The sequence below is a fragment of the Pelophylax lessonae genome, assembly GCF_965119305.1.
Source record: "Pelophylax lessonae genome assembly, chromosome: 6".
Classification (NCBI taxonomy): domain Eukaryota; kingdom Metazoa; phylum Chordata; class Amphibia; order Anura; family Ranidae; genus Pelophylax; species Pelophylax lessonae.
Genome location: NC_138773.1, coordinates 259,387,903 through 259,404,489, shown reverse-complemented (window position 1 = coordinate 259,404,489; position 16,587 = coordinate 259,387,903). Strand labels below are relative to the sequence as shown.

Sequence of the window (16,587 nt, the reverse complement as noted above, 5' to 3'; positions counted from 1 at the left end):
CCCTATCCCCCCTCTAGCTTCTCTCTCCCTCTTTCTCTTCTTTCTCCCACCCACCTCAGATTTCTCAGCTCCAGCCAATCAAGAACTACCCCAAAGAGGGGCAACTGCACCTAACATCATGCAAACCTCACTCTACTCATTCTTTCTAAAGGTAGCCTATGTTGTTCCCCCAAACTATCCAGTTCATTACCCCTACCTACACACCCCAAATGTTAGTTGTTGTTTACTGAAATGTAAGACCTAGCTGAGGGCTAACCATACCCCCATATACAGTGTTATACTACTGTTACCGAACGTTTATCTTTTGTTATGCATGATTTCCTAATCAAACTAATATGCGTCCTCACGCAAATGGTGTGCTACCGTGCAGAAGAATTCCAGATACAAATATTCAGATTTGATTGGCTGTTTGGGGTTAGGAATGGCAGCTAATTCTAAGTATTAGTAATTTTGCACTAAGTAATCTAAGTAAGCCCTTAAATTCACCAATGCATGTTAAAAAAAAAAAAAAAAACCCTAAACAATGTACCTACCTTTTTCAGATATCTGATCCCATATGTGAAGATATAAAGGTTAAATGTAAATTTCCACCTGTAAAAAAAATTACACACATTTATTAAGCTGTAAAATAACAGATTGAAATCATTTTTTAAAGAAAAGGTCAGGTTTGTCTACAAATTGACAAGGTCGGCTAGATGTATTATACCACTCAATGACAAAGGCAATGTGAAAGTATTTAGGACATCATTTATGTTGTTTCCTGTGAACTTTTGATTACTCTGTTTATTTACATTTTTTGTAACTCATTTGAATAGGAAGAATTTTTTGCATTTTTCTAAATCATTGGGATTCAAGATCTTTAATTTCATAACAGTTTTGCAGTTTGGCTGAGCTGGAGATTCAGGTGGCAGAATGTCAACAATAAAGATCCTAAGACCAATTATTAGTCAGTATGTGATCTAAATGGTGAATCATAACTGTCAGTTTTTTTGTTGGAGTTGTCTGGAGGTGAGAAAAAAGATGAAAGAGTTGCAATAAAAAGCTTTATTGGTGATCCAATTACAAATGAAAAAAACAAGGACTTTATAACGCAGGTGATCCGAAATTAAACTAGACCTAAACCCATCAATTTTATGATTACAAAAAAAATTGTTTAATTCTTAGCATACCAGGATTGCTAACTGTCACATTTAATTGACCTTTCAACCGAACTGTCAAATCATCTTAAAGCGGAGTTCCACCCAAAAGTGGAACTTCTGTTTTAGGTAGTAATAACCCCCTGACATGCCACATTTGGCATGTCATTTTTTTGGGGGGGGGGGGGAGCGGGTACCTAGTTTTGACAGGTACCCACTCCCACTTCTGCTCGGAGCGCTGCGGCGCCCTGAACGGAAGTTCTCCTCTCCCCCTCCCTCCCTGCAATCTTCTGGGCCAATCAAGACCTGCAGCGCAACTCGCGCATGCGCAGTGCGTAGCCGGCTGTGAAGCCGCAAACTGTCACAGCCGGGTGCCCACACCAATGATGCCGGCGCCGCCGAGACCAGAGGGAAGAGGATCGAGGCTTCGGGCGGCCGCATTGCTGGACCGTGGGACAGGTGAGTGAAAAGGCTGGAACTCCTCTTTAACTTCATAACTGATCACATATGCAGCACCATGGCAGTTGTAGAAGCTAAGATGGCAGCTTCCTTGGCTTAAAAAGATAGGAGTGTTTAGTTCCACTTTAACCACTTTTGGACCAGAAGATTTTCCCCCTTAATGACCAGGCCATTTTTTGCGATTCGGCACTGCGATAATTTAACAGACAATTGCGCGTTCATGCGATGCTGTACCCAAATAAAGTTGATGTCCTTTTTTTCCACAATTAGAGCTTTCTTTTTGGCAGTATTTGATCCCCTCTGTGATTTTTATTTTTTGCGCTATAATTAAAAAAGAGTGACAATTCTGAAAAAAAAAAAAACAATATTTTTTACTTTCTGCTATAAAACACAGCCAATAAAAACAAAAAAAACAAAACAAAAAAAAATCTAATTTTTTCATCATTTTAGGCCAATATGTATTCTGCCACATATTTTTGGTAAAAAAAGATCCCAATAAGTGTATAATGATTGGTTTGCGCAAAAGTTATCGCGTCTACAAACTAGGGGATAGATTTATGGTATTTTAATGTTTTTATTATTTTTTACTAGTAATCGTGGTGATCAGAGATTTTTTTAGTGGGACTGCAACATTGCGGCGGACAGATCAGACACCTAACTGACACTTTTGAGGGTACCAGTGGCATTACTACAGTAATCAGTGCTAAAATTTTGCACTGGCAGGGAAGAGGTTAACACCAGGGGCAATCAAAGGGTAAATGTGTCCCTAGGGGATGCTTTTGAACTGTGTGGTGGATGGACTCACTAGATGAACATAGAGATTGGTGTTCCTGAATAGCAAGAACACAGGATTCCTGTGTTCATCTGTGACAAGAACGGTGGTGTGCCTTTTGTACATAGGCAAACCGCCGTTCTGTCTCTATTGGGAGTGATCGCGGATGGCCCGCTGATTGGCTCCCCCTCTGTACAGGTACATTGTTTCGCATAAGCCGACCTGCCACAGTATATGTGCGGCAGCTGGTCGGCAAGTGGTTAATTATCCCTTTTTGACTTTCAGATTTGACAAAATGCACACTTTATACAGATTTTTTTTTCTAATATTTGCTGAAACCTCAGCTACTTTGTTTATGTCTTGTCTTATATGTACAGTTTTGTCCCGGTAATTTTTAACTTTGCTTTATATAAACATCTGATTAAAACAATTTTTTGTATCTATATACAGTGCTCTGAGATCTCCCCTACTTCTATACCTTTAACCACTTGGCAACTGCCATATAACAGTTTTACTACTACAGGGCGGCCCGCTACGCTGAATCATGTATATTTACATGATCCTGCAATTCCAGGTATCAGGCGTGAGTGCTTGCATTACAAAAAAATTTAGCAGAATGCATATTAGCCAAAATTGATGAAGAAATTTAATTTTTTTTTAATGATATTACATTTTTAGAAGAAATTACATTTTTTACGATTATTTGTTCTTTTTGTCGGTCGTTTCTTGTTTATAGAGCAGTGGGTGAGCCCTCACCGATCTCACATACAAGGCACAGCTGCTGGTTCTGCATTGTATGTGATGACGTCAGACAGCGACCGCTGGACTGATCACGGAATAGAAGCAGCTTTCGGGGACTTGTTGCACAGCATGGTTGAAGCCTGCCAGAGTGACAAATAAAGTAGGTTTTAAATCTTATTACTCTACCCCTAGACTTAACAAGCATTTAACCTTCGCAATGCGGGGGAGGGGGCAATGCTTGGGGAGTTTGCAGATTGAGTTCAGCTTTAATAAAAGCTTAAAAAAGTAACAATTTGTACTAGTCCCAGAAAACTCAAAAGAAGTCCTTTTTCCAACAATACTGTTTTTCTTATTCCACCCAATGGACTGAATGAAAAAAAAAACTGAGAGATTGCGGCGATCTCCCCTGCTGAGCTACAGTGCCCTCAAAAAGTATTCGTACCCATTGAAATTTTCCATATTTTGTCATGTTACAACCAAAAATGTAAATGTATTTTATTGGGTACTCTATTGAGCCTCTCCTATAAAGGCTCAATAGAGTACCTCTATATCCATATGATGGAATAACCACCATAAATACACCCCTACTCACGTGTTTTAAATCTATGATACGACCTCCAAAAATCAACAGACATATTACTATTTTTAACCCCTTACTTTAACCCTTTTGATTGTATCTCTACAACCCAATCTACTCAGCTATAAGGTCCTATTTGATGTTACCTATTACTAATAAACCAATTTCAGTCGAGGTCTACATTGAGACCCCTAAGTACCAAACCCTGGGTCTCATAAATCCAGAAAGACTCACACGGACTGAGGAAGCATACAAAATTGCCCCCTCTCCAATTGTTCTTCACCTTCTCTACTCCCCAGAACCTGAGACCATCTGGGTTCCAATCATGGACTTCTCTAAAATGTTTTGACACACTGTGGTCCCTTTTACCCTTTTTCATATTGTTTAAATGTTCGCGTACCCTTACCAAAAGGGGTCTGGAAGTCGGACCCACATATTGGATCTTACAAGGGCACTCCAACATATAAACCACCCCCTCTGTCGTACAAGTAATACATTTCTTTATTTCTTGGACCCTCCCAGTGGCTGTTAGAGTGAATTCCTTCCTTCTTTTCATAAAAAATCCCTTTGTTGTTCTGCATAACAAACATCTTCCACATAAAGTTTTATACATTTTTTTTACTGTTTTTTTTATAACTTTATTGCTATCACAAGGGATGAACAACATCCCTTGTGCCAGCTTAGGCCATGACAGGTCCTCTTTATGGAGATATTTGGGGTCTATTAGACTCCAAATCTCTCCTCTGGCCCCCCCATGCAGCCGATTAGACCAAGATTGATCCGATCTTGGCTTTAAAACTAGCTTAAAAAGCTGCATTTCTGGAGGGGAGGAAGGAGATTGCAGCAGGATATTGCAGGAGTGATTTTTGCATAAGCTGAATGAACAACAGGTTTTTCAGTCGGTGGTGGTGTGCACTTTCTGGTGTTATAAGTTTAAGGGTGATTGAAGAACACTGTGGTGGATCACATTCATGGACTTTGTTTTGTGATATTTTTTACATTTTTTTTTTTTTTTATTAATATGCAAAGAAATGGACTTTGATTAAGAGCACACAATATATAGGAGCTTGTGGTCGTGTATTTGGTATGCTGCACTGATTTCCAGTACTCTCTTGATTGATAAATTCATATTAGGTACCTAAGATTTTGGAGGTTCGAATAGATTTGGGTGGGACGAACCTCCAAACTGTGACTACCAGGACTCTGGTCCTGATAGGGTTAAATTCCAGGTGGGGGGAGGCTTGGAAATAAGCACCTATGTTAGGAAAGTGAGTAGAGAGGGACACACAAGCTGTGTGGCAAGCCAGAGCTCCCAGACAAGCTGAGGGGCTGGTTACTGACCCCCCTGTTTGGCCTGCCTGGCACCCTTACCACAGAGAAGCCTAACCCCGGTAGAGGACCAAATATTGGCAGTGAGCCAGCTCTTCAGTTTTGTAAAACCAGGACTTGGACTGTTGATTGATTTTGGTTGAAGTAAGCTGTCTTTTGTTTTTTCGTTTTCAAATAAGTGAACTGTTTTGCTTTTACCAAACTGGCTGGTGGCCATTCCCAAGCTACCCTAGATCACATCTTATGTATTGCATTTGTTAAGATGCCCATCTAAGAGTTTTTTTTAAATGATCTACACTTCCCGCTGACACCATCAATTGTGTCCCACTTCCTTACCTCTCTGACAGTAAAGAACCCCTTGCACAATTTATGGTTAGACCGCTTCTTCACTAAGTGACCGTGTGTCCTTTTAAGCTCCCTGAGACTGAATAGTTGCTAGAATCACCATTGAGATATCTTTTTTCACTATCATATTTCCTCTTAAGCGTCTCTTTCCAGGAAGGCTATGTTTAATGCTTGTAGTCATTCCTCTACAAGGAGGTCCTCCAGTCACTTTTTTAGCTTTGTTGCCCTTCTCTGGACTCTTTCTATGTAGATAAAGTCAGCAACCAGGTGAGAATGAATAAAGTATCTCTTTATTTCATCCAAGGAGTACATAAGTTCCAAACAGAGCCAACACTAAAGCATTTCAGGCTTTCAAGGCCTTAATCTATGAGTAAGGCCTTGATTGGCTGAAACACGTTAGTGTTGGCTCTGTTTGGAACTTATGTACTCTTTGTATGAAATAAAGGGACATTTTATTCATCCTCTCCTGGTTACCGGCTTTACCACCAAGGAAGGCCTTGTGTGTTGTGGGATGGAGACTGCAAGTCAGGCACGTCTCCCAACCCTGATTGCATATGTGGGTTGCAGTGCCATTATCTTGCATGGCTCTCTGGACTCTCTCCAGTTCCTGCAAATCCTTCCTGAGGACTGGTGACCAAAATTGGAGGGCATATTCCAGATGCGGCTGGACCAGTATTTTGTAAAAAGGTTGAAATATAGTTATTTTTCTTGAGTAGATACCCTTTTTAATTTGTACTAATATTTTGCTAGCTTTGCTTGCTGCAGCTTGGTATTGCATGCGACCCTGTGATATACTAGTATCCCAGATCTTTTTCTATCCTGAATCCTTTGATTTTGTAATAGCTGTTCAATAAGTGAAATAATTACCTATTAATCCTGGCTGTGAACTCTGCAGCACTATTTTAAACAGTCTCATCAATTCTGCCCTGTTCACTTCTGTGTACTACAGAACACTCTCCTCTTTTTAGAGAGATCATTACAGGGTACTGCAGTCCTAATTTATTGCCTGTCCTATAGTGACAACACTTCTCCTCTACAGATATAGAACAGTGAGTGAACATTGTCATCCTAGGATAGGAAGTGTGTTACTGGCAGGATCACCAGGTGAAAAAAAAGGAGAGAAAGCCTGAGAAAAAAAAAAACGAATGATTGCTAAGCAACAATATTTCATATTTTTGTTCTTGGACTTATATACACTTGGGAATTTTGAAAGCACATTGTGCATTTTTGTTCTGTTTACAAGAGCAGCGGCATTTATATGTTTCAGTACAACATGTATCTATTTATCATCAATCTACAAGTGTTCTTGAATTCACCATTCCTACATTCACTTACATGGAGTTTCCATGACCCGAAGAACAAACTGCTTTTGTAAATTCCTTTAAAATGAATAATTTAGTTGTATTTTCCCCCAAACAGATAAAGAGATAAAACAATGTCACACAACAGTTACAATCTACTGTTATATTGTTGTACTTCATATATATTGAGAAAATCTTTGTAGAAAGCCAAATCTTCATAAACGCGGTCTGAGGAATTCAATAAAGTGGCACAAATCGAGCATGCGCCGTAGTGTTCAGCGTCCTGGTCCAGAAAGCTCAACACTACCGCGCATGCACGATTCATGCTCACAGCTTGGACGCTGACCGCCGGAAACAAACGAGTATAGGATTACTAACTACGTACGCTGGAACCCTTAGTGTCGTGTTGTCACATTCAATAAAAGATTGAATGGTTTTACGGAATTAATCTATGTAGACTCATCTTTCCTTCCGACATCCCTACTTGTTCCCATGAGAGTGTCTGTCTGAGGGTGACCATATAGAGTGGATTGCGGACCTGTATGCCGGATATAACACATATAATTAAAGGCACAACAGCTGGTTTATAATCTGACCAGCCACTCCATCTGGTGAGTCCGTTTGGGGTGATTGGTGGAAGCAGCACAAAGGGTGTTTCTTTAAACAATTTTTTGATAGGTGATAGGTTATATTTGGTAATAGGACTATTGCACTTGCACTTTTGAGTGAAAGTTTTTAGGATACTATAACATTCAAAGGTATTTTTCATCTTTTTCACTCACTTTTGGGGAAATCAATAAGCCAATCACACAAGCAGAAAATTATTCTACTGGAGGGCGTTCTGTATACCATCTGTGTACAGAATGCCTCCAGGAAGCCATGTTGCATTTTACAGAAAATTACAGCACTGCAGATGGAAAAGGAAAGATCATTTTTAATACCATTCAATTACAATATGACTTGTGTCGCAGTTGTATATGCTATATTATTTTTTTTTTACTTGCTAATTATTTTTTTCCCATGAAAGTGGAGTTACCCATTAAATAGTTCTGACTACCGCCAGTTCACCTACCACAAGTTAATAAACAGTAGAGGATGTCAGCGCTGCTCCTATAAATAGACTCCAAATATATAATCTGTGCACAAAATATATATAAACTTATACACATGTACTGTGCTTAAAGTGCTTAGTGCCAAAAAAGTGCCAAACAATATAATTAGTATTTTGAGCAAAAAGAAGCGTCCATATAACAGTCCATAAAGTGCTGCTGCTGTGCTTCAAAGAATCAATATGTACTCAGTGGTGAACAATCCATGCTCCCCTTTGTGCCCCCACTCACCAGAGCATAGATGGGTACTGCAAAAAGGTGAATAAAGAGTCCCCCGCGTGGGTATAAGGAATCATCCACAGAAGTTCTTATCATGGTCTGTATCTTTAGGAACTCTCCTCCAACGACATACATAAAATGGATAGACTCTCCATAGTGTAAGTAGGTTTAAACGTTATTAGAAAATGTAATATCCACTAACAAAGTAACCACGGTTCCTCTATCAATCATTCGGGACCAGTGGTTAGCAGAGTGCGGCGTGCGTTCCACCTGGCGGAAATGACGTCAGGCGCTAGTACCTCGCTTTACACGTTTCGCCCCTCCCTCTCATTCAATTACAATATGACTTGTGTTGCAATTATATATGCTATATTACTTTTTTTCCCATGAAAGTGGAGTTACCCTTTAAAAAGTTCTGACTACAACCAGTTTAAGAACCTGTCACCTGCCATAAGTTCCCAAATTAGGAAAATGACTGTAATTAAAGCCAGCTCCGAGCTGGAATACTAAGGTATGCCAATGCTTAGAATAGGACATGGCTGCTCTAGGAAGTTGTCATGAATGTGACAGTTTCCTGCACAGTGCCATATTCTCAGCCCCATTCAGCTGTTGGCGAGGGAGATTGCACAGCAAAAGGCTAAATGTAAACAAAGGGAGCAGAGGTGCTAGTAATATCATTGCCCAGATATGGAAATGCCAATATTTGGGAATCACTTGAGTCACTGGATGGGTAGAGCCTGGTCCTTCTTACTTTTGACTACAGTGTACAGCAAAAGCTGCTACTGAACCATTGCTGCATGCAGCGAAGCAGACCTGATGGGGAACTAGTCTCTCAGTTCTCTATCAGGTTTTGCCCACCTCTACTACAAAACTTCATTGCCATGCAGTGCCAGAACAATGTCATCTAGAGCCCAGGGCGAACATGTCAAATTGTGCCCCTCTAGCACAAATCCTCAACTACTCAAATTTCACTGCCAAGCACAAATCCCCCCTTCCAGCACAAACTCCCCCGCCCAATCCCTCATCCTAGAACATATCCCCCCACACCAGTGTGATGGACTAAGTGGCTGGAGAGGTTGGGAGTGCAGGGAGGAAAGAGTGCCCAGTCTGGACACTCCAACTTCAATGCCCGACTCTGACAGGTACCCGAATGGGGCACAAACACTGACAATTTTAGTGCTGAAGCCTGATAGAAATCTAAAGGGTGCACACTTTGACAATTTTGATTTGCTTGATACTATGAATTAAAGTGAACATCTAGCCAATATCTTTTGTTTAGTTTTTAATAGTCAGGAAAGTTTAAAAATACTGGGGGGAGTTACTGCTATTCAGGCCCCTGTTATAAAGATTTTTAAAATTTCCTGTCCGGGTGACAAAGGTTTCAAAATAGAAAAATTCAGATTCTGCCTGATTTAAAATATCAAGGGTTCAGACAAGGGTTCTAGCCCTCCCCCACTCTATCCAAAGCAAACATTTTGGATGTACACAGAATTTAAATATATGCATTTCATCTAATTTATGTATCCATGGAAATTTTCCCTTTATAGTTATGTAAGATCATCTCTGGTATAAGGCAAATAAATGTCAACAGTCTTCAGTGGGAGATGAAGAGTGATATGAAGTGGGAGCAAAGGATGGAAGATGAACTAGATGAACTAGATGACTGATGCAGAAAAAAAAAGCAGCATAAGAGATGGCGTTCCCCATGTCAGTGATGCTAAATAGAAAAGTGTTTACTTCCATAAGAGAGTCAGGAAATCAAATAGATGCGATTATAAAATGAATAACTCCAACACCACAAAACAGGCAGTCGAGCCCCCCGATTGCCCACCTAAAGCTAAGTTCACACTGGGGCAGTTTCTGAAAAGTGATCTGCAGTGGAGGTGATCATGCCACTTCCTGAATGTTTTTTTGTTCAGAATGGCTATTTTAATATAACTGATGTGACGCAACTGCAAGCAATTCATTTGGCTTACAGGTGTGGCATGGTTCCATTGAGTTGAATAAACAAGTTTGATGGGCCATGCCAAATGTCAACTTTCCAAGCCACATAAAATTTGCATGCGTACACCCTCCTGCAGCTGTATGGTAGGTTTTAGGTGGGCAATCAGGGGGAAGTAACCACCTGTTTTTACCACTCCCTGGCCACCTTTGTTAAAAATGTCTAAAACTTACCATACAGCAAGAGGGGGATGGACAAGCCACATCATTTTTCTACCGCCATGACAAAAAGCATCATGGCTGCAGCAAATTTAGCATGGCACCTATTCAAATTCATAACTAAGCCGCACAGCAACCATAAGTCACAAATTCAACATTCGGCAAAGAAAAAAAAAAAAACAGGCATCCAACAGGATTGCAATTGAAGAGACAAGAACTCACTGCTCAAGGTGGTGTAATTGCCTGATGACTCACACCGGTGCATGCCCCGGCTCACCTCCGTGAAAACTTGATAAAGGAAAAGGAATTGGCAGCACTCCAGGTTGAGTCAAAATCCAGATTTATTGACTGGACATCCAAATATGACAATTGTGACAAGGTAGATGCGTTTCACACACTGACTGTGTGCTTAATCATTAGGCACACTTAAATTAAATTAAGCACACAGTCAGTGTGTGAAACGCGTCTACCTTGTCTCGATTGTCATATTTGGATGTCCAGTCAATAAATCTGGATTTTGACTCAACCCGGAGTGCTGCCAATTCCTTTTCCTTTATCAACAGGATTGCCCCTATTTCCTGGAAGCCCCTGCTTAGCAACCTTCTGAAAACTGATCCACTGCAGATCACTTGGCATAACGTAGTATGTGTTCTGGAGCCCAGAGATTTTGTAGAGTCTTTGTAGAGGTTTTGTAGAGTCTTGTGTGGGATAAAGCCTCCGACCCTGGGTCAAAATTTTGCTGATAACCAATAGACTGATTGTGCAGGTGTGTATAGCGATTTTGTTAGGAAGCAGACGGTAGCTCAGGGCCAGAGACCACTGTGCTGCCAAAAAGCAACAGTTCCACAGACACATTGGGAGCGTGTGTCTGAAACCTGGTCTGTCCAGCATGAAAGTCAGGTAACCTTACCAGACCAAAGCAGGTTGGTAATTGTTAGTCCCTTGTTACTCTATAAAGGAACATTTAATGTACCTCCTACCTGACTGCTAGGCCTTAGCTTACTGTTGATGTAACCTTGCTTTTAAAATGACTAAGCTGCAAGGGAAAACTGTAGCTCTCTTAGGAATATAAAAGCAATGTTCTTATCAGTTGGCAAGGCCATGCTGCAAAAAAAAGCAATTCCATTTTTAGTGAAAACTTTTATTCAGGTGTTCATTTTAAATACATTTTCATTTAAACGGCCTCCGTCTCGACTTGAAAAGACATTTGACACTATTAAGCTGTGCAATGCATGTTCCTTTGAAAGTCAAAAAGGTTTATCCAGTTCTCATGCAAAGACACTTATCTTCAATTTTTAAGATCTTTGCTGGCTTACTGATGATAATATGAAGTGAAGTGGCTGTACCATGTCTCCACTTATCGTACATCCTTGTGCTCAATGACAGTCATTCATTTACATATAATCTTCATTTTCAGTATTCATACCATGTATTATGTAAGCATATTGGAGTATGTGCATACCTTTTTAAACCTAATGCACACATTTATCAGCTCTGGGGAGCCCTCATTGCGAACTATCATGAATTCAATAGCGGTCTTAAGTTTCACTAACTAATAAAGTATGCTCTACACTCTAGAAACCCTTAACCCTTCTCTATTTGAATACACTCACCTCCCCCCATTCCCCTACATTAAACCCCTGAAAACCTTATCCTGGCTGCTGTTAAAATGCCTCTCTAGGCAAAATTGATTATCTGTCCTTTGCAAGCTTCCCATGATATATGCACATTGACACATCCAGGGCAAACAGCACTGCTCCAGAACCACAAGTTTTCCCCACAGTCAGGGTTCCAACACAAGAGCCAGTCTATGTTCAGGATCCAGGGCACTAGTAGTCACAAACTGCTCATCAGTATCAACTCCTTCATATGCCTTTATTAATCCACAAACGGTATGACCACATACAAAACATCCCTGCCCAGGTATCACCCCTCCTTAATGCATTTCACCCTAATAGGCTTAATCGCAATGTAATCATAGCCTTATGATTAAACCTATTAGGGTAAAATGTGTTAAAGAGGAAGTAAACCCATTCATTTGACAGTTTGAAGCCCGAAATGCAACACTCCCATTGGTTGTGCTCTCAACCAAACTGTCAAACCATCCAATGGCTGTTATCATAACTGATCACATATGCAGCATCATGGCAGTTGAAGATTAAACAGAGGCCAAGATGGCAGCTTCCTTGCTAGAAAACGATAGGAGGATTTACTTCCACTTTAACCGGTTGCCGACCGCCGCACGTACATTTACTGCGGCAGTCAGCCCCGGCCAGGCAGAGTGACCTAGGGGTACGTCACTCGCCTGTCACTGACTTGTGAGCCAATAGCGGGCGGGCACGCGCCCGCCGAGGCGCGCGCCCGTCCCAACTCGTTCACTTACAAGTCAGTGCGTGTGACCGGCGGACCCGATCATCCGCCGGTCACTCACGATTGCTCCGGTGAAGGGAGAAAGGCAGGCGGTTAATTTAAACAAGCCGCCTGTCATTCTCCCTGGTGTAAAAATGGAGATCAGACGGTTCTACTATGTAGAACCATTGATCTCTGTTTTTACACCAGTAGCCATGTCCCTTTACAGTTAGAAGCACGCCCCTAAGACACACTTAACCCCTCCCTCTCCAATACAGTTAACCCCTTCCCTGCCAGTGTCATTTTTGCAGTAACAGTGCATATGTATAGCACTGATTACTGCAGTAATGTCACTGGTAACCCCAAAAGTGTCAAAAATGTCAGTCAAGGGTCCGATCTGTCCACCGCAATGTCGCAGTACCGCAAAAAAAATTGCAGATTGCCGCCATTACTCGTTAAAAAAAAAAAACACCAAAAATGACAAAATTCTTTCCCTTTGTTAGTAAACGCGATAACCTTTGCGCAAACCAATCAAAATTTTTTTTTTTACCAAACATATGTAGCATAAAACAAATTGGCCGAAAATGTTAAAAAATTTTGATTTTTACATTTTTTTGGGGGGAATTTCATATAAGAAAATGTGAAAAATATTGTTATTTTTGCAAAATTGACGCTATTTTTTTGTTTATAGCGCATGATCAAAAAATTGCACAGGTGATCAAATACCACCAAAAGAAAGCTCTGCTTGTGGGAAAAAAAGGACGTCAAACTCGTTTAGGTACAGCATCGCACGGCCGTGCAATTGTCCGTTAAAGTCACACAGTAAAAAATCGCAAAAAACCCCCTGGTCAGGAAGGGGGTAAAATCTTCCGGGGCTTAAGTGGTTAAGGAGGGATGGTCCCTGAGAGCGGACTTTTTGTATGTGGTCATGCTATTCATGGATCATTAAATGAATATGAAGGAGTTGATACCAGTGAGAGGTTCATGATTATCATATGCACAAAGACATTTTAATTGTCATATTCCTTTTAATAAAAAGAATTTACCATTTGATCCTGCCCTTCCCCTAAATCTGACTTGATCCCCTGTGAAGGTCCAACAATGCTATTCAGCAACTCTGCAAATGGCTGATAACCTTCCAACACCTGAAAGCAGCGCCATTATGAAGTTCTGGTCATTAATAAAGAACTTCCTTCAGTGCGCATTATCACCAAATGAATACTGAGCTCCGGCAATGCTAATTCTCCACCATCACTTTCCATTCCATTTCCACCATTTCCACCATGCTTCCTTCAGTGTGCATTCTTTGTAATCCAATACTGAGTTGCAGCACCGCCCAATCAGTTCATCCACTTCCTCTTCCATCATCATTGCTCTGGAGGAAGCTCCGCCCACGGTTCTCCAGAGAAAGCTTATGTATCGGGACTTTGTGGTCACATGACCGCAAATAAACATAAGCATTTTAACATGAGAGGCATCAGATACATCTTGATAAAGCAAACTTAGAGGTAGCATTAGAGCTGTCCAGTCACAGGCTGGGGCGGACAAAAGATGACTTGGGCTCAGAGGAAGTGGGTTAAACAATGCTGGCCGTTAGACTGGGGACATATGGTGGCACGAAAAAAGTATTCTCTGAACTGAAAGTGAATATAACAACAAAGTCTGGTTTTGTTGTCTTAATTTTTAATATCTGAATAAATATGTATTTTTCTGTGCCCCAGATCTCAAAATACTACAATGTAGCAGTTGCTGTTTAACCACTTCCCACAAACCAAGGTACCTGTACGTTAGCTTGATGAAGTGGTTGTACCGGGGTGATGCCTTCAGCTGCAGGCATCAACCAGGTACCATTTTTTAGATCCGGCAGTCGGCTTTCTGATGATAACAACCAATGCGGCTCAGCTGCTCAGCCATTAGACCCCCCCCCCTCCCGCGGCCTTCTGCTGCTCTTCTCAGGACTCCCGTCCCACCGGGAGACCTGCTGGCTGATTAGAGTCCCGAACGAAGCTGGATTCAGCTTTGATCGGGTCTCCGACCAAGTAACATGGAAGTGACATCACAACGTCACTTCCGGTTTACTCGGCTGCCAACGCCGCTAATTTAAAAAAACTGACAGTATTCAATAATGGTGATTTCAGCATTTTGAACACTTTAAAGTGCAGTTGAGGGGTTTAGGGTCTTTTAGACCCCAGATCCCTCCATGGAGAGTAACTGTCACTGCACAAATAAAAAAATAAAATAAAACAAATAGGAAAAACAAAACATTTTTTAAAGTGCCCCCATGCCCGGGACCTCGCGTACCAAAGATAACGCATACGTAAGTCGCGTCCGCAAATGTAAGTGGTGTTCAAATCACACATGTGAGGCATTACCACAATCGTCAGAGCAGGAGCAATACTTCTAGCAAAATACCTCCTCTGTAATTCTAAACTCTAAATGGGTAACCGTTAAAAAATGTTAAAGCGCCGCTTATGGGGATTTTTAAGTAACGTAGTTTGTCGCCATTCCAAGAGTGTGCGCACTTTTAAACTGTAGGTAACATGTTAGGTATCTATTTACTCGGCGTGACATAATCTTTCACAATATACAAAAAATTGGGCTAGCTTTACTGCTTAGTGAAGTGTTTTTTTTCCAAAAAAATAGCATTTGAAAAACCGCTGCGCAAATACCACGTTACAAAAAATATTTCAACACCTGCCATTTTATTCTCCACAATCTTTTCTAAAAAAAAATATATAAAATGTTTGGGGGTTCTAAGTAATTTTCTAGCAAAAAATACTGATTTTAACTTGTAAACAACATGTGTCAGAAATAGGCTTGGTTCTTAATTGGTAAAGATATATCTATTTGATGTTTCGGAACTGCAAATCTATGAATATAACAGCGCTCAGTGCAAGCAGTGACATACATGTGAACATTAATTTCATCAAATCAATAGTGCTTAGGCATAAAAAAGAATCAAATCCATTAATCAATAAAGAAAAAAAAATCTAATCCTTAACAAAGTACAATATGAAAAAAATCAATAACCAAGTGATAAATAGTATAAAAAAAAAAACTATTAATTAATTATTTTATCCACATCTTTGTATAAAACATATATAAAGTGTCCAGTGCTTCCAAAGTGTCATCTGCCAATAATCACAATTAAAGATGTGTATTCATTTTTAATGGGCTATTTTTTTTTTTTTTTTCATATTGTTCCACTTTAACTGAAGGCCCACTGCACTGTTTACTCTCCTGTGTGGGTTAAAATGTCTTTCCTGGTGGCTTCGTCAGAGCAATGGTTCCCCATAGACCTCTGAAGGAACATCTTCTTCCCCAGCACGTGTAGATGACCCCATAAAAACTCAGTGGGGATCGACTGTGCAGATGTGGACAGCACAAAACACTGCAATGAGCCGTGGGATGGAAGTTAGTATGCATACTAACATTTATAGGTAAAAAGAACTGGGGTAGTTGATCCAGGGACTTATTAATGGCCTTCAGGGGGATCGGGAAGAATTGTTTTCCTCCTGCTTCATAGAGAAGGCTGTCATGAGAATTGGATGCGGTTCACAACACATCCAGGTCCCATATATGTGAACCCAGCTTGTTTTTTTTCATCCTAACTATTAAAACTATATGAGGGAAAGAGGGTGGTCAAAAAGAGTAAGTGCCCTTTGTCCTAAATCTAACACTTATGTAACCAATTAACTAAGCCCCAACACTAATTAGCACCTCATTATGCATAATCACTTATCCTGTGCTGGTAGGTTCTCTCTACCAATAGTACATGTACCACATGGTTGCAGCTGGATACCAGAACTATTTCTACAGTATGTGTAATGAGGTGACTTAAGCATGTATAACAACTTGTGTTAGGACTCCATACAGAAGTACATTATAGGCCTGATTTACTAAAGGCAAATAGACTGTGCACTTTGTAAGTGAAGGTGCTCCAGAGCTTAGTAAATGAGGTAACATTTCCCTTTGCAAAGAATATCCAATCACATGCAAGGGAAAAAAAAAAACAGTATTTTTGCTTGCACATGATTGGATGATAGAAATCAGCAGAGCTTCCCCTCATTTACTAGGCTCCAGAGCTATT

At 40.5% G+C, this 16,587-nt stretch overlaps 1 protein-coding gene across 2 annotated transcripts in view; it reads right to left on the bottom strand.

Annotated features, from left to right (window-relative positions):
- CERS6 (ceramide synthase 6) overlaps nucleotides 1-16,587 on the bottom strand; it is a 320,898-nt gene that overhangs the window by 160,642 nt on the left and 143,669 nt on the right. For both annotated transcript variants that reach the window (XM_082260318.1, XM_082260317.1), the window contains exon 4: nucleotides 534-591. In XM_082260318.1, coding sequence (XP_082116444.1) covers nucleotides 534-591 — 58 coding nt within the window. The remainder of the gene's footprint in view (nucleotides 1-533; nucleotides 592-16,587) is intronic.